At 41.0% G+C, this 27,433-nt stretch overlaps 3 protein-coding genes across 3 annotated transcripts; 2 read left to right on the top strand and 1 right to left on the bottom strand.

Moving 5' to 3' along the window:
• Window positions 1–726: 726 nt before the first annotated feature.
• LOC133139072 (C->U-editing enzyme APOBEC-2-like) lies at window positions 727–5,852 on the top strand. Its single transcript, XM_061258349.1, has 3 exons — window positions 727–1,215; window positions 3,191–3,715; window positions 5,282–5,852. Exons 1-2 carry the CDS (start codon window positions 965–967, stop codon window positions 3,711–3,713), a joined length of 774 nt encoding a protein of 257 aa, XP_061114333.1. The 5' UTR covers window positions 727–964; the 3' UTR covers window positions 3,714–3,715; window positions 5,282–5,852.
• Window positions 5,853–9,137: 3,285 nt separating this feature from the next.
• oard1 (O-acyl-ADP-ribose deacylase 1) lies at window positions 9,138–13,831 on the bottom strand. Its single transcript, XM_061258453.1, has 5 exons — window positions 13,667–13,831; window positions 12,692–12,866; window positions 11,809–11,867; window positions 10,806–10,918; window positions 9,138–9,907 (listed from the first exon to the last, which is right to left on the bottom strand). Exons 1-5 carry the CDS (start codon window positions 13,709–13,711, stop codon window positions 9,805–9,807), a joined length of 495 nt encoding a protein of 164 aa, XP_061114437.1. The 5' UTR covers window positions 13,712–13,831; the 3' UTR covers window positions 9,138–9,804.
• An 11,175-nt stretch (window positions 13,832–25,006) lies between these two features.
• LOC133138090 (green-sensitive opsin-3-like) lies at window positions 25,007–27,097 on the top strand. The gene is made up of 5 exons (XM_061256543.1): window positions 25,007–25,388; window positions 25,763–25,931; window positions 26,026–26,191; window positions 26,499–26,738; window positions 26,963–27,097. The coding sequence occupies exons 1-5, from the start codon at window positions 25,028–25,030 to the stop codon at window positions 27,074–27,076; spliced, it is 1,050 nt and encodes a 349-aa protein (XP_061112527.1). The 5' UTR covers window positions 25,007–25,027; the 3' UTR covers window positions 27,077–27,097.
• The last annotated feature ends 336 nt before the right edge of the window (window positions 27,098–27,433 follow it).

The following is a 27,433-nucleotide window of genomic DNA, read 5'->3' as shown; positions in this document are numbered from 1 at the left end:
TAGAAGTCCCCAAGGTTGCCTGGTTTCCAGGAGAGCTCTGATAACCTCTCTGTGGGACCCTGTTAATCGCCTTTCTTCACTTTTAAAAGCAGCAGTCCGCGAGCAGATGCCCGGGCGCACGCATGGCACAGGGGTGAGGGGGGATGTCCCCTGTTGGCCTTAGTGCTAGGCACAGCCGGGCGGTATGCGGTTACACCCCCTGTCTGCTCCCAACGCTATGCTAAGGAGAGGGCTAATAATAACCAGCTCCCTGCCAGTCTACAGACAGCCCGTACAGACCCTACAGACCCTACAGACCAGGGGCTTTATTCTGACTCTGCAGAATAGGGAGCTGCTGCACAGACCAGTATCCAGACATTGCTGAAAACTGCACTCCCCATAAGGCAGAGCTGTGTGGAATTGCAGGAGAGCTTTCTGCGACAGAAGATCAACTCTAGATGTAGCTTTCAGCAAGGTTCCCCATATAAAAGGTTTCTGTGAACACTCGTGGATTTGGACATTTGAGTGTGGTTAGCGACCAATGATGGCTTGAGAAAATACATGTAGTGGGAGGTTATGTTTATAGATCATTGTACACCAGAATTAAAGCAACGGCAAGCAATTGGCACAATAAACAACTGGAATTAAACAATCTGTCAAGTCATTCCCTGCCGTGTCATCTCCCATTTTCAGAAATGCAGGACCAATCAACTGTCATTGAACTCCCGACTCACCCCCACCCCCGGCCTTTTTATAGTCGGCCTCGGAGAGGCTTCAGCAGCTGCTGTCTGTCCTGTGTGGCCCTTCTGTCTCATCCCCTTCTGACTGCTACAGCTGGGAGTTCTCTCTTAGAGCCAGAGCCTCGCACGCACGCACGCACACACACACACACGCAGACACACACACACACGCGCACGCTCAGAAGCACACACAGTCACACGGGCGTGCATACATTTGCTGCACCAGACTAGCTGCATTTGCTGCTATGGCCGATAAAGCTGAAGTGAAGACTGCTGGACAAGTCCCGGTGAAAAAGAAGGAGAAGAAGGCGGAGAAGAAGACAGACAAGCCCACGGAGAAAGACATGGAAAAGGACGGAAAGCCAGAGCAGCCAGGAGCAGCCGCAGGAGCAGCGGAGCAGAATGGCAACGCGGAGAAGCCAGGGGGAGCGGAAGCTGAGAACGGGGAGTTTCAGCTGGAGCCCTTAGACCTGCCTCCCCTGGAGGTCATCGTTGGGTGAGTACCGCATCACCGTCACACTGGTTAGCTGGTAGCCTAGTAGCTAAGGTAAATGATTGGGACCCGAAAGGTTTCTGGTTCAAGCCTGGGTGTAGCCATGATAAGATTCATGCAGCTGTTGGGCCCTTCACCCCACATTGCTCCAGAAGGGATTGTCCCCTGCTTAGTCTAATCAACTGTAAGTCGCTTTGGATAAAAAAAAGTGCCAGCTACATAACTGTACTGTAATATATTGTACATACCGACCACAGTGAGTACTCACAGTGTCACACCTGACTTACCTGAGTACTACCACTGTCAGCCCTATTGCTTACTTGGTACTACCACTGTCAGAGTACATGAGTTAGTACTTGCATACTTATATGTGTCACATAGTTACTGTACATGAGTTAGTACTTGCACTGTCTGACCTGCTGTCTCCAAGTTCTAGTACTGTCACACCTGTTACACGGATACCTATATGAGGACTACCTCTATAATACCTGTCACACACTTACTTGTGGGTAGTAGCACCGTCACACCTGTTACTGATCTGAGTAAGTACTACCATGAGTAAATAGCTCTGTCACACCTGTTACACACAAACCTGAGTGAGTACTATCACTATCACTCCTGTTATGCAACTACCTGAATGGTAGCCCACACTGATGTGAAAGGGAATATTAGCACTTTCACTGCTGTTACATACTTACTTGAGTGAGTACTAGTACTTTCACTGCAGTTACACACTTATCCAAGTGAGTACTAGCACTTCCACAGCTGTTACACACTTACCTGAGAGTAAATAGAACTTTCACTAATGTTACACACTGACTTGAGAGAATACTAGCACTTTCCTTGCTGTTACATACTTACCTGAGTGAGTACTAGCACTGTCACAGCTGTTACACTTACCTGAGTGAATACTAGAACTTTCACTAATGTTACACTTACCTGAGAGAATACTAGCACTTTCACTGCTGTTACACACTTACCTGAGTGAATATTAGAACTTTCACTGATGTTACACTTACCTGCAAAAATACTAGCACTTTCCCCACTGTCATACTTACCTGAGTGAATACTAGCACTCCCACTGCTTTTACACTTACCTGAGATAATACTAGCACTGTCACACCTGTTACGCACTTACCTGAGATAATACTAGTAGTCACAGCTGTTACATTTCCCAGAGAAAATACTAGCATTGGCTAGTAATTCTAGGGTTGTTTGTGTATGTGGTACTTTTGCATTTCTATTGTATGTCTATTGTGTTCTTATTATGTGTCTATTGTTTATTTTGTGCAGCACTTTGGGTGACACTGGTTGTGTGTTTTTTTATGTGCTTTATAAATACATTTGATTGATGGATTGAGGCTTAATCCTTCAAGCAAGGAAACACCATTCCATGTGAATGCTAAAGTGCACGTCAACAATAAGGAACAATGGGATGAACTATTAATAAAAGGTTAGCATAATAGTGTGGGCTGGGAGGAATGACTCATTCATCTCGTTGGTGCTTTGCTAGTTAATCCTTCCAACAGAACAGAATGTCAACAAGTCTCTTCACCTCTAGACTTAAAACAGTCAATTCTCAGCTGTCTCTACACATTCATTCATAATGCTAAAATTAGAGCAATGTATGTTCAATGAACAGGGGCGGTTCCTGAGCTGAAAATCGAGGAGGCAGAAAATAGCCCCTGAAACAAATTATTGGTTTTGACCTGTTTTCAATCATGATTAAGTCACAATGTGTTTGGTACTATCAGGTGTAGCCACTTTACCACCACTGTAAGTGAGAAGGCCAAATCATAACCGTCCAACACTGGTTCTCGGGTGGCACTTGGCCAATTGGTTTAGTAGGCTCAGAGCTTCCAAGGAGCACATGTGCTTCCAAGTTGAAACAATCTAGGAGCAGACTGATGAACTCCAATTAGTAGATGCCCTATGTATGTTAACATTTTCTGTGGCCTCCTGCTCTTTCTCGTCCTAGGGAGAGGATCGACCCTTTCTCCTTCAAGTTCCAGTTCAGGAACGTGGAATACTCCTCGGGCAGAAGCAAGAACTTCCTCTGCTTCATGGTGGACTTCCAGGACACTCGAGGCATGCGGGGGTGCCTGGAGGCCGAGAACATGGGCCCGCACGCCGAGGAGGCCTTCTTCCAGAAGGTTCTGCCCGAGTGCGACCCCAAAGTGCAGTACCTGGTCACGTGGTACGTGTGCTCCAGCCCCTGCACGGCCTGCGCGGCCAAGCTGATCGAGGTCCTGCAGGCCCGCAAGAACATGCGTCTGGTCATCTACTGCTCCCGCATCTACATGTTTGAGGAACCGGAGATCCAGGAGAGCATGAAGGCCCTGGCCGCGGCCGGCTGCAAACTGCGCATGATGAAGCCCGCCGACTTTGAGTACCTCTGGGACGCCTACGTGGTGAACGAGGGGGAGACCCTCGCTCTCTGGGAGGACTGCCAAGATAACTACGAGTACTACGAGACGAGGCTGGCTGAAATTCTGCCATGAGGGTGAGTCCAAGCCAAAAGCAACGGACAACATATACACTCAGTGAGCACTTTATTCAACTTATTTTTCCAACTTATTGGTATTCTGCTGCTGTAGCCTAACCACTTAGAGGTTTGACACATTGGGCGTTCAGAAATGCTCTTCTGCATACCACTGTCTCATTAAGAATGGGCTTTTGCCTGCAGAACTGCTGCCCACTGGATGTTTTTCGTTTTCCCACCATTCTCTACAAACTCTTACAGACTATTGTGTGTGAAAATCCAAGGAGATCAGCAGTTTCTGAGATACTCAAATCACCCTGTCTGGCATCAATAATCATTCCATGTTAAAAGTCACTTTGATGCAATTGCTGCTACATGATTGGCTGATTAAATATTTGCATTAACAAGCTGGTTTACAGGTATGCCAAATAATTTGGTCACTGAGTGTATCATACGTCTGACACAGCTCAGATTTGCTTACACACCAGACCTGGGTCAAATACATCATTGTTTTGTATGCAAATGCCTTTACTGAGCTTGTCTGGTGTATTGGAACCTATGAAACACTCTCAAAAAGTGCAAACCATGCCTTCTCGTCCTCTTGGTTGGCTCAATTGCACCTGTCAAGATCAATTCAAGCCAAAACAAAAACTTATTTGTCCCAAATCAGTACCGCATATACAGTAGTTTGTCTCCTTTTTATAAATCACATTCTAAAGGAATGGTTATATGTACTGTGAAATGAAGAATCACATGTAGCAATTATCCCAAAGCTGTATTTGTCAGACATTTTGTCTGGGAAGTGTGTATCTGCACCATTGAGGACACAGGTCTGACCTCTTACATGCACAGTATGCACACAACAGTTAGATACATGCATACATGCAAATCTTTCAACCAAAGACTACTTAAATTCAATTGCCTAGTGCACATGGAGTCTCATAATTACTCATCTGTTGTGTAAAGTACACTAACGTCTATATACAATAGTCATAATGTACTCTAATGTCTATGTACAATAGTTATAGTCCAAGAATGTTCATTGAAACCACTACTTTGGTGGTTGATAACTTTTATTTTGTACAAATCTGGTGTTAGATTACTGTGATCCCATGCCCACTTTTAGCATACGTTTTTATTGGAAATAAAAACTACCCAGACACCTATTAAGGTTACCCAGACAAGGCTTAAATGTCCTATTCCAGTGAACTCACAATACATATGAAACATACTATAAACACATATAGTTATATATGCATATAAATATATAAATGTGGAACATGCTGCTACATAATCTAAATCTTATCTTATTTTGATGTGGTATTGCAGAAAAAAACTTTTCATGGCATCTCAGAAAGCATTATTCAGTGGGTCAGTTTCTATTCCTGAGTCCTGGCTGTCATGAAATCTCTGGCGCCCCTCAGTGGAGGAGCAGAGTACTGCAACAGTGTTGCGCGTATGAATGTACTATAAGAGTGATACAAAGCAACTCCAGACCTCCACCGACCAGTTCTGTTTTGATATTGGGACTGATTTCCACATAATAACACAAACACTGTGTCTTATCTTGAGCTTTGTCTTTCTCAGGGCCTGGGAGTCCCAGCCAGAAAATCTCCACGGTGCCACATTTCCTCTCCTTTTAATGGGCCAAAACACTCCTCCTAAATTTGTTCCCCGTGACGGTGTCCTGGCAGCCCAGCTTGCATCCCGGGATTTTCCGAGCTCAGCAGCGGAATCTCCCTTTGTGACGGGAGCCGTCACTCAACAACCGTGTCAACAGTCCCATCGGCAATAATTCTGCCTTTGGAATCCTGGCTTCTCCAGTGGCGGAAAATAGAATGTGATACTGATCACAAAAAAAAACTTTCAAGAAAAAAAAAGTGCGTCAGAAATTCCCTTGCTTTCATTAATCTTGGCTGTGCTTTTAAAGCACATCACTTTATATGTTAAGTTTTGTGATATTTTTCAAATTGTAATCTCAGAATTGAATAGTAGCATATCTGACTACATTGTGTACAAGTTATTTTTATTCTTACTAGCAAGATTATATTATTTTGTCTCAGCAGAGAATATACTTTTAAATCGGCAGATCAAAAGTAACGGGTGACAATTTGTGTTATGAAGCATACTCATGAGATTAAATAAAGCAGATATTGTATACCACAATCACATTTTCCTTCTTAAAATCAACTTAAAGGTACAATAGGTAAGACTTTTGTGTTAAAATGTTGTTACAAAACCATTTTACATACCTTCCTATCATTGAAAAAGGCTCACTGATGTTGACTCACCCTCTGCCTGTGCTTATAGTCCTTAAATTCAGGTTTCAAAATATACAGGACTGACACTCTGTACCAAAATATATATATATATATATAAATATATAAGTAAGTATCCAATAGGTAAGCACTTGAGTTGCAGAATTGAAAGTACTGTAGTGGTAGTGATGGTAATGGTAGCAGTAGTGGTGATTGCTGATGGTAGTACTGGTAGTAATTTGTGGTGGTACTAGGGGTAGTGATGGCTAGCTAGCAGTGTTTACCAATTAGATTTATAGTTGGTGAATAGTCACTCATTGTAGTGACTATTAGTGAGTAGAGTAGGAGTGGGTGTGAAAAGAATCTAGACAGCCAACTGTCTTACCTTCTCCTTCCCTTCTCCAACCTGATTCCCATTCCCTTCCTTTCTGGCTTTTCTTCCTTTGCACTCATTGCAAGTCACTCTAGACAGGAGCGTCAGCTAAATGCTTAAAATATACATGTAAATGTGAGCCTGAAAAAGCCATGGGTCTTGCACACCCCATACCTTCACAGGACTTCGACAGTTAACATTTACAAAATACAGTAAAACTAGCGGTTTAAAATTGTGAAATAAAATATCTTTAGTTGTTGACTAAAACATAGCTTTCAACAGAACCAGTGGATAGCTGCTGCTAGCTAGCCACAAAATGGCAGCGCCCAGAACCAAAACTAAGCTAAGGCGGTTAAGCTACTACCTGAGCCACTATAGTAAATTCGCTGGTTAATGTAGGCTATAGTTAGCTGGTAATCAGATGTACAGTCATGCGTATTTAGCCCCAGCTGGTTTTAGTACTTTATAAACAACATTAGATTAGTTAACACTGTTTGGTAGTAGTGAGCTACAGTACTCTTGTGCTGGCAAAGGGCTCTCTAAATTGCCCAGCTATTTTAGCTGTTTTGGAGTAAGTTGGAAACATATATTTTTTGGTGTAGAAAGTTGCTATATGTTATACATACTATCTTGCTTATTTAATATCAAGCTGGTAATATGGCCTTCTATCTATTTTAGCTGTAGTTGGGAGTGCTTAAGTTTTTTTAAATAATGGGGGTTTATAGCAAGTGGTTATAGCAAGCGGTGTATACTTACTGTAGGATAACAAATCTGAGAGTAGTGGTATGTGGTTCCTCTCATATTCAGATAATATGTTAAATCTAGTTTGTCCTCAAGATATCAAGAACAGGGAGATATTTGCATGGTAGCTACCCAGCTAGCAAGTATTAGGTTTAGAACATTCTCAGTTACCATGGTAATCTATTTAATGGCCTGCTTGGAATTCTGAAGTGAGCGTAGATTTGCACTGATGGGAATGGAGGTTTTTTTTTTTGTTTTGTTTAAAAGTTGTTGTTTTTTTAAACTACATACAAGCAATGTAATCGGGGTCGGGAAGTTTATGGTTGTGCAATTTGTTATGTGTAGCTTCAAAACTGAGAAGATGAGTAAACCCATTTCTCCTATCCATGAATGTCTTCCAACAGGATCGTTATCTCTTCAGTGATCGGCTACTATTATGTTGAGATTTTATGACCGGTTTTACATGTGGGGTCAAATTGAGCCCAAGAGTTGGAATAAAGACAAAAATATTGTAATAGAAATTTTTTCACACGTAGTGTGTTGCCTTCTTATTGTATCCCAAATTACTAGCCATTTATCCATAAATATGAACAATCTCTGAGAAACATCTCATTTTAGAGCATAAGGAACAGTAAGTGAAAGTTTGGCACCTGTATGGGAAAGTGCCCCCAGAATCACTTCAGATTTTTGTGAATCAAAAATGGTTGTATATTTTCTTACATTTTATACAGTTACAGAGGGTCAAAATAACACTGCACAATTTGTATGCCAAGTTGGTACAGGACATTATGTTTGTTGCATTTTTACTATTTAATCCCACCAAATTAAAAATGAGAAAATCATACAGTATCAATATAAAAAAGGGTTAACTGGTTTTTAAAAGAGGTCAAATTGACCCCAAACATAATAGGAGGGTTAAGACCAAGATGTTCATAATGGTTTTTCATGGCTCATCAAGCAGTCTGTAGAGAAAATTCTTGCTTGCAAAGGCGTCTGATTTTCAATATTTTATCTTGAATGTTTTGCCACATGTTCTGTGTGCATCTTTAACATGCACATCATTTAGGATTTTGGATAATCTACTTTTATCTACATTTTTTTTCTAGGTGGGGTGGATTTTATGTTTTAATGCCTAATCTTTCTCATGTGGTGTAAGCATAAATTGTAGCATGTAAAAAATACATTCAGTCTGTCAGAATGCAATACAAAATAAATCTGTCAGGATGCATTACAACAGTCATTGTTTAACTCTGCCATTAGTATTGGCATTGGCTGTACATTAGTGTTTTGCTTTCTCAACAGCATTTCTTGCACTGAGGAAAAACCTCTAAATGAATCCTGAGTCTGTGCTGATTATCAAACGACTGCTAAACTTGGAGTGCTACAGATAGACTACTGCTGGAATCCCCCCCCCCCCCCCCCCAATATATACTAATGTTAGCGGTCAATATTGATTTGTGTCCGTCACAATTACCTCATATTAACTTCAGAGGTGGGGCCCGAAGTCAATTACAATTAGTAGCCACGATAAGATCCACACAGCCGCGGAGCCCGTGAGCAAGGCCCTTAATCCCACATTGCTCCAGGGGAGGTCCTCATTCGTCGAATCAACTGTAAGTCGCTTTGGATAAAAGCGTCAGCCAAATATATAATCACCATCATCATCATGGCTCAAGTCATACTTTTTAGAGACTTGAGACAGGAGGCCAATATACTCACAACATGACTAAGCTCATTTACTTGGTGAGACTTGATGTGATTTCAGATATAATAGTTTAGACATCTTCTATACAGTAGGTTGTATGAGCAGAATTTCCCTGAATTCATCAAAAGCATAATTTTATCCACCATCATAGAGTGACTGCACAGAGTAAAACCCGAAGCAGCTCTTTTTACTTTAGTCCATGTTCCAGATGATTGGGTTTTACTCCACACACTCATCCAGCAAACTCCGCAATCCTGCTTTGTGCAACTCTGTAATCCTGCTTTGTGGAACAGGCCACAGGTATTTCTAGATTGGTTTAGTCTGGCTTTCACACATTACCCAAAACAAATGAGGCATAAAACAATGTTTTGCAGTAGGCAATATTTTTTTATAAGAGCTTTAAAAACGTATCAACATTAAAAGAGGTAGGTTGTCATAAAATATACTGTGGCAAGATTTTAAAGCTCAGTTTATCATCGGTTTCAAAACCAAGGTACTTCTATTTAGTCCTGACAATATCCAGACCTTGAATAGAAGTGGAAATATGCACCACCTTTGCTCTTTGTAGGCGTAGGTTTTAAAATGTACAATGTATAGCTTCAGATAAATTCATAATTGGAAATGCTTGTGAAGTAGATCCACTAGAAACGTGGTGTAGGGAAAAGGAAGAGGAAGTTTTTTAAGTGGATAACATTTTTTTTTTTTACCTTCTGTGAACTATAATCAATATCAAACTTTCCTTTTTAATGATATATTTCAATGTTTGCTTAAGACAGCCTTAATGTCTATATTTTTAATAGTCTGATTGGAGTTATGAAAGCTTTGTATAAAAGTCCAAATTTATGAGTGGCATCAACAGTGGTACAGTAGTACTTCACACATTCATCAAACTTACAGAAATTGTGGAATTGACTCATTCAACATTCAAAAGCAGCCTGCAAACAAAATTAGCATTCAAATGGCTGAGAACACTTTATCAGTTCAGAAAGACTTCAACAGAAAGGCATCATATTCGAATGGCAAAAAAAATGTCTCATAATGTGTATACAGTAATGCAAATATTGGTGTCTCTGAAGATCTCCTCAAGCATCAAAGACACTTTCTCCCACTTCAGACGATCCAATCCACAGCCAATCCTAAGTAGGAAGTAGGGAAAAGAAAACATGAAAATATTTTTGGTCAGTCTCTTGAATAGTTTCTGTTAAAGGGCAATTGGACTTGTAAACGTGTTTCTATGCCTACTTTATAGTGAACCATTTTAATCCATGCCATTATTTCAACATTTCTGAAATAATATGATTTTACATAAAAACTAGTGGAAAAACGTGTTTTGCTGCCCTATACATTGTGTGTCCTGCCCCAATTGTGATGAATGCAGAACCGTTTTCATAGTACCTATAGGACATAATAGATATCAATCAGCTTTCCAGTCAGAAAATTGTTTCATTTAACAGCTTGTCTTCAAAGTCCGCAAGCCAGCTCAATACCGAGGGGAACACTGCTGGCCCCTGATTGGTTAGAGAACACTATCCAAATCAGGTGGACATACCTACTCTACCCACCCCACAATGCATTTTTTCTAAATTGTGTAGAAGGTGGAGCCAGGCTGAAACAGCGAGTGCAATTACTCTTTAACTGCAAAGTGCTGGGAGGAATATATATGGAGCTGTGACAATATGAGGTTATCAGAGTAACCTTATTCTTCCGCAGAGAAACAGCCAGTAAGTTTTTCCCACAACCGCTGAGAGTTTCCTTTGTAAAGCATACCAGTCTGTACATGTGCATATGTACCACACACATCCAGAAACTGCCCGGGGATCCACCTAGCTACAACAAGTTACAACCCAGCATATCCTCATCGTGTCAATATTTTCTATGTGAATGAGCAAAACAGTACCCAGAGGGATGCAAAGCGTAAGTAAGTACTGTAAATGATTCCTTGATACAGAACATCTTGATCGATATATTCTATATAACCATCTCTAGAATCAAATGTGTCAGCGTAGTTTAGGTATCTGATTGGCTGATCCGTACCGTGGCATGGATAGGCTGCCGACTCCATTCTCCAGGCAGTGCAGTTTCATGGCCTCCAGGCTTTGCCGGAGGGCATCATAGGTGGGCTTCTGGCTAGCTTTCTTCTTGGTGATCTAACAGAGTGAGATAGTGTGGCGGGAGGGGGGTGATGTTAGTCAGTAAAGAGATAGAGAGAGACACAGAGAGGTTAGTCACAGTCAGTAAAGGGATAGAGAGAGACACAGAGAGGTTAGTTACAGTCAGTAAAGAGATAGAGAGAGACACAGAGAGGTTATTTACAGTCAGGAGAGATAGAGACACGGAGAGGTTAGTTACAGTCAGGAGAGATAGAGAGAGACACAGACAGGTTAGTTACAGTCAGGAGATAGAGAGAGACACAGAGTTTTGTTACAGTCAGGAGAGATAGAGAGACACAGAGAGGTTATTTACAGTCAGGAGAGATAGAGAGACACAGAGAGGTTAGTTACAGTCGGGAGAGATAGAGACACAGAGAGTGAAAACCTAGATCTCCAGGAACAGGGTTTGGCAGCCCTGCTCTAGCTGTTGGATGAGGTGTGCTTTGTTAGAGTTGGAGCAAAAATCTACAGGATGGAACATCTGTATGAACAGGGTTGGGCATCCCTGCTCTAGCTGTTGGATGAAGTGCGCTTTTTTAGGGTGGGAGTGAAAACCTACAGGATGGAACATCTCCAGGAACAGGGTTGGGCAGCCCAGGTGTATACAGCTGGACAGGGCTTCATGCCAAGGTACACCCCACAGGTCAGCAACCCTGGTGCTAGAGAGCCGTAGGGTGTGCTGGCTTTCCTTGTTACTCAGTTGTTCAATGAAAGCAGTTGCTTACACAGTTAACTCACCTCATCTTGTTTCTTGAGTCTGAATCGATTGCTGATTTTAAGGTGAAAACAAAAACCATAACACCCACCGGCTCTCCAGGACCAGGGTTGCCGACCCCTGGTCCACCCACGACAGTACCAGAGGCACCTGCTCCAGGCCCCGCTCTTACCAGGTAATACACCCAGCGTCCTCCACGACTCAGCACAGCACATTCTCCAGGTGTTTTCTCTGCGTAAAACACGGGACACATTTTATAAAGATTTTACTACTGTCATTTTAAATATCGATGACAAATTTCAGAAGAACACTGAGACACTGTTGAACTCTGAGTCTGCTCTCTTTGGGCCAGTTAGCTTCTGGCTGTCTGCGTTTTGAGTTAGCAAGCAGTGGCAGTCTACCTCTGACAGTCTACAGTCTACAGTCTGAGTGTGAATTAAGGCAAAACAGCTGTCAAAAATCACAAGCGGAAAAATCACAAGAATTTAAATGCTTATTTACAGAGATCAATGCAACTACTACTGAAAAAAACCAACATAGAAAAATTATAAAACTTGTGTTTTATAAGCAACTTATAATCATAGTAAAATATTGTCCAAGGTACAGAGATCTGAAAGATATATTAACACAAGGGTTGTGCTCTTGGGATAAAAGTGTCAGCTACAAAGACAGCCTTCCAAACTATGCACAATAAATAAAATAAATACAAAATGGAAAACCGGGTATTACGCTGCAGGGTACCATGCAACATACATTATTCAACGTGTGAAGATGGCCGTTACACCCAGCACCAGTGCATTACTAAGAGAACTGCTGGAACACTCTCTCACACCCTCTCATTTCACAAGGCAACTTGTGAACTTGTGGCAGAATTTGAGAAAACAACAACAAACTGGAGTAGCAAATGAGGTTACACTGAACACGTGCATATAACGTCTAGGTATATACTGCGTGTTTTCCAATTGACAGTACAAACATTTCCCCAATCTGCCACTTTCACATACCCCGATAGCTTTTTTGCGCAAAAAAGGCAGATCAAGTACTTTCGAACTTACGTTGCGCTTTCAGCTCTGCAACGCCGGCAAATTTCTTCTTGAAGATCGTGGCGATGCCTGCCCCCATGCGGCAGTCTTCGCTAATGCAGTGGGCCAAAGCCTCATCTGCAGGACAGGAGAACAGGTCACCCGTCATGTAGTGCAGACTCCAGCCCTCAGAGGCAGAAGGGAGAGGCTGTACAGGAGACCAAATCTACAGTTAATCCACCTCTAATCCTGAGTTCTGTACGTCTTTTTCAACTACGGAAAGAATGTTGAAATCTGGAATGGTTTAAATAGAAGACATGGCAGGACATAAGAACAAGCTACAGCCAAGCTAATCCAATGTAATTAATGATGGTCTGCTTAGGGAGAAGCTTTTGTTCTAGCCCAAACACTGGAATAAATAAGTCAAGAGAATCGTCAGTTAGGGGGTGCCAGCTAAAGCCAGATAGTTCAGGGGTAACTAACCCTGACCCTGACGATCCACTGCTGTTTTTTTGTTGTTGTTGATACTCAACATTTGAAGGGGCCATAGCCTAATAAATAATTATTTTCCTCCTTTCAGCCAGGATAATTGTTTCTAAATAATCAGTTCCGTGATTCCAGCAGTGTAAATTACATTAAAAAGAAAAGTTGCACGATAGCTAAACTTAAAATTTTAGCTCAAATTTCAAAGAACTCCAAAGCAGCTTGCAGCGACTCGAACGCTTGTACCTCTTCCAGAAACTGCTGCAGGTGAACTACGAGCAATGCGAGAAAGAAAAGCTTTATTGCGAAACCAAAACTATTCTGGTTTGCAAATCAAGTGAACTAACGTAGCGGAAAACTAGCATGCTCGTTTGCAAATTAATTCAAAATACGTTAACGTACATTTTTAAAACTCAGTCCATTTAAGTTTCCAGAGCATTTTAAGCTACCTTTTTGTATGAACCCCTACGCAGCGATATGACTAACATACTATTGTAGTGTTTGTTATTCTAACTTGTAACTTACGTCACTTTTATCTTCCTTTTGGTCTTGAAGCTCTTCAGAATTCATTGCACTAATTTACGGCCCTGGGGAACGGTTTGCAAAGAGAATATTTTGACAGCAACATTTATCTGTCACAAATTAAAGCGCTTTACTTCTTCTTCTTCTTCTTCTTCTTCTTCTTCTTCTTTTGACTTTTATGGCGATTTTAAAAGCAAGTATAGTGCATTACCGCCACCTACTGGATGTATTCGTGTTTCGCTTTTTCGTTTAAACTAGAAATAGTACAAATAACCTCTTTCCTAAACCTGCAGTCTTTACCATATATTTTATTTCCCTGGCATTCTGTTCCCCCTCTATTTAGCTCTCATCACTCCTCTGTGTGTTTCATACCCCCTACGCACCATAATTACTCAGTTCTACCGACATGTAGGGTGCTACTTTACTGCTATTTTTAGTCTTTTGTTTAGACCACAATGTCCCAGCCTTAATCTCGTCAATACCATACCTCTCCTCTATTACCAGAAAAAATCTATTTTATCTTGAATTTGAAACAAAGGTCAACAACAAACTCTCCCTCTTGCCATATTTGATTTGCTGTTATATATATAATATTTTGGTTTCTTAATTATTCTTTCTTTGTCTATTGCTTCTTTAATAAGAGCTTGCCAAAGCATCCACTTCCATTCCCATGCACTCCAGCAGGGGCCCATATGAACCGGACAGTGCTACCACGCTGAGTGACCCTTGTGAGTGTATGAATGAGCTCATGCAATATACTACTTCATTTAAAAGATTTTAAACTTGTAAGTATTGAATGAGAATCTGAACATATCAGCACGTTACCGGGTTTACCGTCTTCCACTCATTGTTACTCCATGTTTTAGGAAGACATGCCAAAACGTGGAAGCAAAATATTTAACTGCTGTTGTATGCCATAAGCGAAAACTGTTGAAAATACAGTAAATAGATGCCGGCAATTTTGTGGAGAAATTTTTCTTTTTCATCTGTGAGCTTCAGACAGGTCTAATCACCTACATTCTCTGGTATACACCAGGTATAGATACTCATTTTGCAGTATTAGTGCATTAGTGCACTGTATGACCTAATATAGAGTACAAATTTTTATGGAGTTTGATTTTGTGCATTTATTTATTGTGCGCTAGTATTAGCTGGATAGCATATGTTCACTTTTGGAATAATGGCATTGGCACCTTTGTAGTTTAATGTTTTGTTTTCAACGTTACACTGGCCTTTACTCGTGTACGTTAGGAATCTTTCTGAAACATGGTTGGCACAGTGACAATGACATTTGAAAATCTGATTAATACAGAAGAATATTAGGGCCATGTTGAAAAAAAGCCCTACTTTTAGACCTGTTGCCCCCGTACACTTCGACACACCCAGGGCAGAAACGAACCGGCAAGCCTCTGACTGCTCTTACTACCTGAGCCCATGTCGTCCCAACTATGGTTAGCATAATCTTTTCAGATGCCTGCCCATGTCGTCCCGACTATGGTTAGCATAATCTTTTTAGATGCCTACCCATGTCGTCCCGACTATCCATCCATCCATCCATTATCTGAACCCGCTTATCCTGAACAGGGTCGCAGGGGGGCTGGAGCCTATCCCAGCATACATTGGGCGAAAGGCAGGAATACACCCTGGACAGGTCGCCAGTCTATCGCAGGGCACACACACCATTCACTCACACACATACCTATGGGCAATTTAGACTCTCCAATCAGCCTAACATGCATGTCTTTGGACTGTGGGAGGAAACTGGAGTACCCGGAGGAAACCCACGCAGACACGGGGAGAACATGCAAACTCCACACAGAGAGGCCCCGGCCGACGGGGATTCGAACCCAGGACCTCCTTGCTGTGAGGCGGCAGTGCTACCCACTGCACCATCCGTGCCGCGTCGTCCCGACTATGGTTAGCATAATCTTTTCAGATGCCTGAAACTGTCTGCACAGGGAGCCTGTCTCCGCTGCCAGCTTCACACAATGCTGAGAGAATGTGTAAAATACTATGGGCCATGTACTGCTCTGAGTCAGGGGCCGTTCTCTGCTCTGCCCCCCTGATGGTGAAGGTTTAAAGGGGTTATACAAGGGATAGTGACCATATGGCTAGCCGTTATTTTTAAGCCTGATCAGTGCAAACAGAGAGATTACAGAAATGGATAACTGCAAAGTCCGACACTGCAGCTGACATATATGCAAGCCAACTGTTGAACACAATTCTCTGAGGAAGTCCAACTGTAAATGGCAAAAGGTCTTGATCTTGTTCCTATTGGAATGTTTTGAAATCTGTCAATATCTCAAAAACTGATTACACACATGGTTAATAATTTAATTAAAGAAGAGATTTACAGTACTGTGCAGAAGTCTTAGGCACCCTAGACTTTATTATGTATATGTTTGTGTGTGTGTGTGTTAGTATAAAAGAAGACATTTGAGATTTCCAAAAATTCATTTTCCAAAAAGATTGAATTTTCCAGAGACATTTTTGTATTTAATTTTAAAAAGTAACATATTACTGTAAGCAATTGACTACTTTTTACATAAAAAACTTAGTCAAGGCTGTCTGAGATCAGAAGCAAGGAGCCAACCAAAGTGAGTTGGTTCTCACTGCAGAACATTTGCCTCGGGGCAACCCCTCCCACAATGTGTGTTTTCATTGGTTCAACGCTATTCATGCATTCGTCACCACTTAGCAAGTCCAGAAAAGTGTTCTATCGCTACTGTGAACGAAAAAAAAAGTAACAGGTAAATGACTATCTAAGGGGATTTTAAGCAGGTGTAACCTCACATATTTGATGCTAGAAACAATGAGTGAAAAGGGTAGTGTATGGCTATATTTGTTTTTAATGTTAATAGTGCATAGATCCTGCAAGTCTTTTCAATGGAAATGTTTTTCTTGTGTTACAAGAAAAGAAAGACCACAGCATAATGTTAAGCTATTGTTTTTTTGTGTTCAGTAAAGTTCAATAATGGTAAAACAATAATACAATTAAGTCATATTAGAATGTAAATGCCTAAATGGCCATAAAGGCCATTAAGAAATGTGTTCAACAAGGCCCTGGGGGTTAGGGTATGAAGACCAGATAAATAAACACTCAACCCACTTTATTTGTTTCTGCTTGTTCACTTTTAATATGTGCATAATAAACTAAACCGATATATTTTTTTAAATGCATCATCGGAAGGGTATGCTGATCCTTCTCCAGCTTGTTGTGCTTGTTGCTGGTCAGTCTCTCCCTCAGCATCACTCTCCATGGTCGTCACAGTAGTAAAGATCCGCCTGTCCACCTGAAAAAGATGCCACTTGGCAATGGTTTTGTGGAGACAAGATTGTCTTGGTTTGGCACATGGGCAGTGCCATGTATTCTTTTTAGAGTCATAAGCAGCTATTACCCTACCAAGTCTGCTGTAATAGGACACTTTTGGCTCAAAGATGGAAATATATTTCTTTGAGGGAGGCCTCCCCATGGTCACCTCAACCGAACACCTGCTATTCTAGCTTCTTCTTGCCTATTTAAGCATGTTCTTTTTCTGTCCTCGGAAAACATTTTGGCAGCTACCATTTCAGGCAGCACCTCCTCTTGAAGATAAACTGGTGTAGCCTGAGAATTTGGGAAGAATTGCAGAGATTTTAAATGTTTGCACTCAAAAAGGGCAATTCCACTCCTTGCAGCAAATTATGTATTTGTATTGCATTCCTCCATTTCGCAAATTACTTGATGGCTTGCACCCCATGTTTTTTTTTTTAATATGGATAGGTGTGCATGGCTTGAAAAAAGATTTTTCGACAGCAAAAATCCCATTTTGGGGGTCCACACACTGGCATGCAAGGCGGTGTTGTTCTGTGATGTCTTCTACCCTCCTTTTGTGCTTCCTCCTGATATGAACCAGCAGGTTCCTCTTGTTTAATCTGAGCCCACAAATACTGCACTCCACCCGTTTTTGCTGACACACAGACAGTCTTACTGGTGCCACTGCCAAGCTTGGAAGACTAGACTGGGGTGCTGGAGGAGAAAACGGCAGTACTGGAGGACTAGACTGGGGTGCTGGAGGAGAAAATGGCAGTACTGGAGGACTAGACTGGGGTGCTGGAGGAGAAAACGGCAGTACTGGAGGACTAGACTGGGGTGCTGGAGGAGTTGTGGGTGGAGGCTGTCCGGAAGATTTGTGTTTTTTGCATGACGATAAATGTTTAATTAATTGGAACTTCTTGAGTATAGTTCCGGAACAGTAGCAGCAATGAAAATGTGCTAAGGGTCTGCAGTTGAAATGGCACTTCATGATGATTAAATCTAAAATGTAAAAAAGAAAATGTTTTATCAGTTGTCTTCTTTAAAATAATCAAAGTGGCATAAGGCACATAGCTTTGGAGTTGTGCTCCGAGGCAACCCTGCCCACAGGAGAAAATGTTCTGCAGTGAGGAGTACTAGACCAAAGTCTGCAGAAGAACTGTTCTCCAACATGCCTGGAACAACCTCCCTGCTGACTGTCTTATAGAACTGCAGGACAGCGTTGGCTATCTCAGAGAAGTGATGCAGTTTTAACGCCGAAGGGTGGTCACAAAAAATATTGATTTGATTCAGTTTTTAACAATTCTGCTAAATTACTCAAATGTAATGTAAAATGTGTAGTACGTTTATTTTGGACCGTTCATTGTATTATTTTTGAAAGAATCTTATCTGTACAGAATGTTATACAGGTGCCTAAGACATCTGCACAGTACTGTTATGTCAGAGTATGTGCATACGGTGTACACAAAAGCTACACTAAAATACAAATAAATTACAAAAAGCCTAGTTTAGCGCTGAACATCTCAATGTCTTAGTCAAGGACCAACCAAGAACTACTTTATATCTGTGCACAAACTTGATGTCAACTGAATCTGGTAAAGAAATCGACAGGCATTTTATTTTATTTTATTAAGATTGCCCAAGCTGTCCAAAAAGCTCTCCAAACAGGATTACTCACTCTAATGCTTTCTAACCAACCAGCATCACATTTATGGAACTTTATTTCAAAAGTAGGTTAACCAGAGCCCCGTTAACCCCATTAGCCAGTACAATTACAGGTTTATCTACAGCAAGTCCAAATCCTCTAATTACGGACGTCTGTATATTCATTCTGCGATGCGAACGCAGCAATATTCCTAAATTTTCCGTCGCCTGAAATATGACACATACCTTCTTGGAGAGCGAAGGAAAGAAGAAGTTTATCATGTTTTACACTTGTTTGGTACTGAAACGGCATAGCAATGCATTTACACAACAATAAGAAGTAGTTCATGACGACATTTGCTTCTGTATAGTCCCGGCAAATATATTGCTTTCTCGAAAATGGCTTTCAAAATAAGCTTATATGTTAGGTCAGAAAAGTCGTAGCTTCATAACCGGGTGAGATATTTGGTTCCATAAATATGTTTGTTTTAATAATTAGTCAAACCGGAAATATGTCAGCCGGATGTCCAATAAAAGTGAGCTAAGAAAAGAAACCAATGTGTTTATTCATGCAACTTCTGAATTGTACATTTTTGCTCTTATTTTGGAACATGATTTTTTGACGTAGAGAAATGACAGCCACAAGGGGGCGCAGATCCGTAACTGACCGGTAACCACTCAGAATGAATGACTTCCGGTGTCCGTCAATCCGATGATGCGCTGAGTCGTGAACATAGCGTAAGATAATTGAGAGATCACTTTAGTTCCACTTTAGTACTTTAATCTCATATATTAGCATTCCTGACAGACAGAACAGTAAATTAATAAAGTCACACAGAACCCCAAGAAGTTCTTGTACAGGCATCATTCAGATGGCATCATTATAAAAAGGAAATTATTTATCAAATAATTTATTAAACCTTTTTTATATTATGTGCTATATAATGTTTATACATTTTAAATTAAGATTTTATGACTTTTTATAAAAATGCATTACCATGCCACAAGATTTTTTATTTCAATTTCAAGTGCTACTTTCTGTCTTTAAGAACCCATTAGCTCTACTTACCAGTCTGAATCGCATAACTGGCTGTGGCTCAGTACTTAAGCACCTGCAGTCAGCTTCCTCTATTGAAAGGGATAGCTCCTCCCAAGGTCTTCCACTCAAGCTGCTTTAGTGAATAGATAATATTATAATCATACTGTACAGTCTCCGGGGAGATAAGCATTCTGTTAAGCATAGTACCCTAGTTCTGTATCAGTTAATGCTATGCATGATTTTTTTTTTCACAGCACCCAGAAGGACATCTAGAGTAATCTGACTAGGGGATTCCTTGTGAAAAAGTTGATGTATTTGTACCCCCCTTATTTGAGTTAAATAGCACAATCTTCCTGTTCGATCGATGATGCCTCACTGTGGTCCACTGAATGAGCTCTAGCTTCATATGTGGCTCACATAATTGTCAAATCAAAGCTCTTCCTGTCACTGATGCAAAAACTCATGCATTGCACAGAAATAACAATCCTGCTTGTTGCCATGTTGGTTACACGCTAACGGATTGGGATCCAGTAAAGATCAGAAGTAGGTCATTGTGGTAGAGGTAAATCAATATGGTGGCAATTTATGAGTGATTTGAGATAACTTATGATGAGGATGTTTAAGTAGTAGCTTTAAGTTGATTTTGGACCTGATTCAAATATGTGTATGACATTCTTTTAATTTCATTAAAAAAAATACACTTTAATTTATGAACATATGGAAAATACATTATATCTTTATTGGAGTATAGTGTAACTTAATATTCTAGATTTTACAGCTAATTTTTAAATCTATTTTTTATTCATATTTCAGGCTTTTGAAAAATACCTGGAATTTGGAAATATTCCCTTTTGTTTATAAAGCGTCAAAATTCATGAAATGTGAAATATATTTTTCTTTTTGAAAGCATAAAATACATGTATTTTGCCCAGGTCTGCATAAATATTGAAATGCAATGCTATTTTTAAACCCTGTTCTTCTTTTTTTATGGAAATGAAAGATAATTTGCAAGCTTAATCTGACATCTGTAGCATACCTTTTTCTCCTTGATATAATTGCCTATTGGCTGACTTTGTCTCTGTGATAACTGCTTTGGATTGCAGCTCACTGTGCAAAGCTGTTTTAATATCTGCATATAAGCACGCAGTGTGCAAACCCATGCATCTGCAAACACATAAAATCCTCATGAAAATATATTGCTACTTCACTGCCACAGCCTTCTGTATCCTGATGACCTCATCAAAGCGATAAGCACTTCTCGGTTCAGGCATCCTAAGTCCCAAATTTAGTTGTTGATTCCAATCAAGTAATCCAATGGTTTGTGCACATGACCTGCCCTTCTTGATCTGTCCCTTCACTGCCCCCGCCTCCATTTTGTTAACTACCGGTGGCAGGCTGCAAAGCCCTAAACACCCAAATCCCATTAGCGGTTCAGCTCAAACACGCCCATTTCGCCAGCTGCTCTCAATTACCGAGCCGTGCTCCCTGTTCATTGGCTAAAGTGTTATTCCGTCACACTGGTGTAACCTCATAGAATGGTGAAAATTATCATTAATATAATTAATTGAGACCAAGGGTTACCTAATGGAGTAAAGACTACCAGGAGATCAGCAGTTTCTGAGATACACAAAAAACAGTCATTCCACAGTCAAATCACTTGGATCACATTTTTTCCCCATTCTGATGGTTGATGTGAACATTAACTGAAGCTCCTGACCGGTATCTACATGATTGTATCATTGCATTACTGCCACACCATTGGCTGATTAGATAATCACATGAATAAGTAGGTGTAATAAAGTAAAAATGTTCCTAATGCTCATTGAGTGCTCGGTGAGTATATATAAGCATGTTTATCATCATATGATATGGTAACTGCACTAGAAAGTATAATGGACAATGATGGATGAAAGATGGTTCTCAGTTTTTGGGGAAGGGATGGGCAAAGGGTTTTGTGGTCCTGTTCTTTGTATGATATTCTTAATTCAGCCAAGAGTGGATGGCTGTCCTACATACCATACCTGCTCTATGGGATTCTATGGGATTCCCTGGATCAGCCTGACATGGCTGGGATCCAGGCCATGACAAATACATCTACTGATTGAGTGACTGGAATATGTTCCCCCCGATCAAGGTGAATGCATTTCTAATGGCAATGCCACAACAGGTTGAATCATCATAATCAGCAGATTTTTTTTATAGTTGATTATTATTTAAATATGGGCTGGGTTACTTGGTGCAGACAATCCTTCAGCCTGGAAAAAAGTATTTAATTCTGTTCTTATGCATGATGAGAACAGTAGTGTAGTTTTTTTCTGTTAAATTGTTAATTTTGTCTGTGCTGCATTGCTGCCTTCTCTGCCAGGGCTCTCTGGTTAAATAAAATATTAATTGAGCTCAATTGCACTCTTATCATTCTTGTTGATTACATTAATGTAATGCAATGTTGTTGAGCCGTTTAGTATCAGTTTTGACACTGAAAGCAACTGCTTTCTTGTGTGAAAATGAAAAATGCCCTTTTTTTTGTAGACGTGGAGACACATTGTTCCTGTTAGCGATGATACCACATGGCCATGCTTGCTTCCAATAAGCTTCAATTAAAATGGGGCTCATCTTCTAGAAGGATTGAAACTGAAACAAACCGAGAAAGATGTGAGAAAATCCATGAGGATAGATGGTGTCTTACTGCCTTATGTCTTTTGAGAAGATCTGACAACAAATATTAGGGAATTTAACCAGCTGAACTGCAAAAATTTGTTTGGCTAATTTTAAAGCATAAACACATACACAATATAAATAATGCAGCTGCAAACCTTTTTGTAATGCAGCAAAAAAAAAAAAAAACACATTATTGGCTAATAGTGTTGGCTAATTGAATATTTAATGACTTATTTTGAACAATGTCCTGTACTTCCAGATGTTTTTTCCCATTCTCTACGTTTTATGTTTATTACATTTTATTTTTATGGTGCAGTTCCTTGCATTCTTTGACCTAACCTAAAACAGACATTACAATATCCTATCGACAGCACTGAACATGCACCCTCGACGCACGCTTGCACATTTGTGTCTGGATGAGTGACTCGAGCAGCCGCGGCGTGAGCGTGCAGAGAGGCGGAGGACGGAGCGATTACGGTGCGTGCGAACTCGAGAAGCCTGCGGAACAATGTCAGGGGGAAACTCAACGCTAATTAAGGGAGACAGGTGTCACCTGCCTTCACGAGCTCGCCTCTTCCCCTCGCTCTGAACGAGGCCTTCCTGTTTGTAGGGAGCGGAAGGTGTGAATCCAATTGTCGCAGGATTGCGGATTAGCGGGCGCAAACCGCAGGGGCTTTGTCTACATCTCGTTAGTGACTATTAGCGCCGTTAATCGCATGTGCGTAGTTTCCTAGGCTCTTCAAATCCCCCTTGGGGGGTGGCTGCTAATCTTAGAAACAAAGTTCCTGTATTCTCACACTTGCCTTTATGCTGCAAACATTATTTTTTTTAAATATATTTCTTGTGTTTTGTATAAGTGCTTCAGCAACAAGTCATACCTTTATAAACCGATGTGTTTGCAGAATTGTGTAGATGTCCCAGCATTTCTTAAGCGAGGTCAGCCTATATTTCTGTCTGCACAGGTGGCGCAGCTGTGCCATTGCTGTATGGACAGTGCTGAGGACTGAATTACACAGTTGCAGGCTCCATTTTGTTTAGGTTTATGCAAGATAGAAACCCACACAGCATTATTGCACTCAAACACTGCAAGGTAGTTCAGCAGATGAATCGTTGTTTACCTTATAGGGTTCAGGCGATTTATACAGTATTTCATTTTAATTTCGTTTTAATTTGATACTACATTACCTTTCTGAGCTGTAAAGGTAATGGTAGGGTATAGTGTTCTTGAATGCCCAGTAAAATACATGCATCTTTTACTTTACCATCAGCAAGGTCAGATGCCAGTTACCGACTGGTCTGCTGAAATTAGCCGGTGTCGCCTCCAGCCAAGCACCCACTTGCACTGTGCATACAGTAAAATACATTAAGGGCCTGTTTGGAATAAAAATCAGAAAATAAACCAAAAACCTGACTAACCCATTAACTGTGATTAGTATCCCTAAGACCTAAGCCTCTAACACTTAAAGGGCACCTGTACCCCATATGAGCATATGCCTAGATCTGCTCAAGATGGGACTGCGTCAGTCCAGTAACAATTCAGTGAGTAGACATATTGCCCAACACTCGACCAAGGACGAGATCATTGTGACAGCAAGTCGTTGCCAGCCAGGAGCCAATGCGAGCCGTGCAGGGCACATTTTCGTGACACTTATGCAAGTCACAAACATGATGTATGAAAATATTTACTCTTCACAGAAAATGAATTGAAGTTCAATACTTCCTAATCCCAACATTAGCTCACTTACAAGATCCATGTTCTTAGCACATGATGCCAACTATGCTCACAACACTGCCCCCAGGAATGACAGGTGCATGTACACAGTATCAACAGTGCAGTATTGAGTACTTTGTCACTTATCCATGAATAATCAAGATAATGTTTTATGCCTCTACAAATCTAAGCTCAGCAGCCATCACTGGTTGATATGTTTGATGTTGATATTTGACATTTGTAATTTTATTTACAGTGGGCTCCAGAATTATTGGCACCCTTCATAAAAATGAAGAAAAAAGTGTATATAATGAACAACGAAGTTAATAATCTATTCAGTCAGGTCCATAAATATTGGGACATCAACACAATTCTCCTCTTTTTGGCTCTATACACCACCACAATGGATTTGAAATGAAACAAACAAGATATGCTTTAACTGCAGACTTTCAGCTTTGAGGGTATGTACATCCAAATCAGGTGAACGGTGTAGGAATTACAACAGTTTCTATATGTGCCTCCCACTTTTTAAGGGACCAAAAGTAATTTTTAAGTTAAGATTAATCCAGATGAATGATTTTTTTTATTTTATGAAGTATGTGTATTTCTTATTTTCCTCTTCTATGAAATGCTGAACTTGAGTGAGTAACAAAGAAGGCATATTCAGAGAAAGTTTATTCAGATCATGGATTAATGCTACTTCACATCACACACATGTAAAACCTGGACTCCTGTGAAGAGACTGAAACAACAAAACGTCAGAATGATGGCGAGGAGCAGCTGATCTGTCCATGCCCTCACAGGTCAATACCTCACAAATCCAATCGATTCTTGGAAGGCAAAGGTCCCTAAGTGTAAAATCCCCAGGACTTAAACAGCTATAAAACCACACTCACAAAAAAAAGAAAGAAAGCACAGGACTGGCACCCCACAGCTGACAGCTAGAGGAGGCCTGACTTCTCTCCTCCCCTCCATCGATCTTCTCCCATCCTTTCTCAAGAACCCACATAAGTGAAGATGAACGGCACTGAGGGTAAAAACTTCTATATCCCCATGTCCAACCGGACGGGGTTGGCGAGGAGCCCATTCGAATACCCCCAGTACTACCTAGGAGACCCATGGCAGTTCAAGCTGCTGGCTGTCTACATGTTCTTCCTCATCTGCTTTGGCTTCCCCATCAATGGCCTGACACTGGTGGTAACTGCACAGCACAAGAAGCTCCGGCAACCTCTCAACTTCATCCTTGTCAACTTGGCCGTGGCTGGTCTGATCATGGTCATCTTTGGATTCACAATTACCTTCTACACTGCCATGAATGGTTATTTCGTCTTTGGGCCAATGGGCTGTGCCATTGAAGGCTTCATGTCAACTGTGGGAGGTGAGACATTTAACCATCCAAAAGATGCTATAGAATACAACTTGCTGTGCTGACCAGGTTGTTTTTGTTAACTGATCCTTCAATTATATTCTTGCGTGTTTACACCTTGCTGGATGTGTAGAACATAATCAATTAATGGGGAATTACAACTCAAGTCAGAAATCCCTGCTTAAATTAAATTAAGTGCAATACTTTACTTTTGAGACTTTATAAGGATTATATCCCGCCTTGATGACCTCGTTTCACTGTTAATGCAATACTTTGAGCAATCAATCATACTCATAAACGGTATGGGAAACCAGCCAGACTGTAACTGGTAGAATTTCAGTCCCTGCTGTACAGTTAACCACTGTCATCTTGTTTTTCTTGCACAGGTCAGGTGGCCCTCTGGTCCCTGGTGGTACTGGCCGTTGAGAGATACATAGTGGTCTGCAAACCCATGGGCAGCTTCAAATTCACCTCCACCCATGCTATGATTGGCATTGTATTCACCTGGATAATGGCTATGTCATGTGCTGCCCCACCCCTTGTTGGCTGGTCCCGGTAGGTCAGACATTTGATGATAAATCAGCAGCCCACACTGTATTTGTATTTTTATATCACTTACAGATCTGTACTTTCCTCCCTTCCAACACAGGTACATTCCCGAGGGCCTGCAATGCTCCTGTGGGCCTGATTACTACACCCTCAACCCAGACTACAACAATGAGTCCTATGTGATGTACATGTTCAGCTGCCACTTCTGTGTGCCTGTCTTCCTCATTTTCTTCACATATGGCAGCCTGGTCTGCACAGTCAAGGCGGTAAGAATCACACTAAATTTGTCAGGGCAAGTGGGAGCAAATAACTGTTTTGGGATGTGAAGCCATTGCTGTCGCTTCCAGTCTGAGCCCTGAGAGAGAGCGCCCTGAAAAGATTTAATGTGCTAGTTACAAAATTTTCATTTTACAAAATAACAAGGTGCAAACATATTGTTTTATCTGGCTAACAGTATAGATGGGCATTATAATGTAGCTGTACCAAACTGAACAATTTCCTGTGTGCTTAGATGATTCACTCTTGTACGACAATTTTGACCTTGTTTGTCTGTCCTATCCTCTCTCTTCCCAGGCTGCAGCTCAACAGCAGGAATCTGCCTCCACCCAGAAAGCAGAGAAGGAAGTGACACGCATGGTCATCTTGATGGTTTTTGGCTTCCTGTTGGCCTGGTGCCCCTATGCTAGCTACGCTGGCTACATCTTCATGAACAAGGGAATGTCATTCACTGCCCAGAGCATGGCTGTACCAGCCTTCTTCGCCAAGACCTCAGCCATTTTCAACCCCATCATCTATGTGCTCCTAAACAAACAGGTGAGCTTAGCTTTCATGGGAATATAGATATAAGACACTCGCAAGGCATGGATATTCAACTCTGGATATGCTCCAGAGGGCTGCATTACATTCAGCAATGGGGATCAAATATGTTCAATTCAGTCCTTGTATCAGGTTATTATGTTCCAGGACAAGATATACGCTGGAAGATAACATACGAACATGTAGTGCTGATTTCTGAATGTCTTTCTTTTTCTTTGCAGTTCCGTAACTGCATGCTGACTACACTCTTCTGTGGAAAGAACCCATTGGGTGATGATGAGTCTTCCTCTGTATCTTCAAGCAAGACAGAGGTCTCTTCTGTTTCTCCAGCATAGGAACTGCCATCTGTCTCCACCCTCACTCAGATCAGGAAGTTCTCACCCTTTTCACTATTTCATGAACTGTTTCAAAGAAGCTTATATTTCTATGATTCAAAGGATATATATACATTTTTAAAATGTAAATATATTGATTTGACTTTGAAAATATGTGCTGATATTTCCCAAACATCATGTAACCCTCTTAACATGAACAGTGTTGTTGTTGCAGCTCTCCAAAGCTCTGACTTTCTGTTAGCATAAAGGGACAATATTTTTTACAAAGCAATGTCATTACAGCTCACAAACCATGTGTTTGCTGTCTTGCTTATAGCGAATGCAGGACATCAAGCCAAGCTGCTATGTGGTGATTCT

This window comes from Conger conger, chromosome 10 (assembly GCF_963514075.1).
Source record: "Conger conger chromosome 10, fConCon1.1, whole genome shotgun sequence".
NCBI classification, from domain to species: Eukaryota; Metazoa; Chordata; class Actinopteri; order Anguilliformes; family Congridae; genus Conger; species Conger conger.
This window is presented reverse-complemented; position numbering and strand designations above follow the sequence as displayed.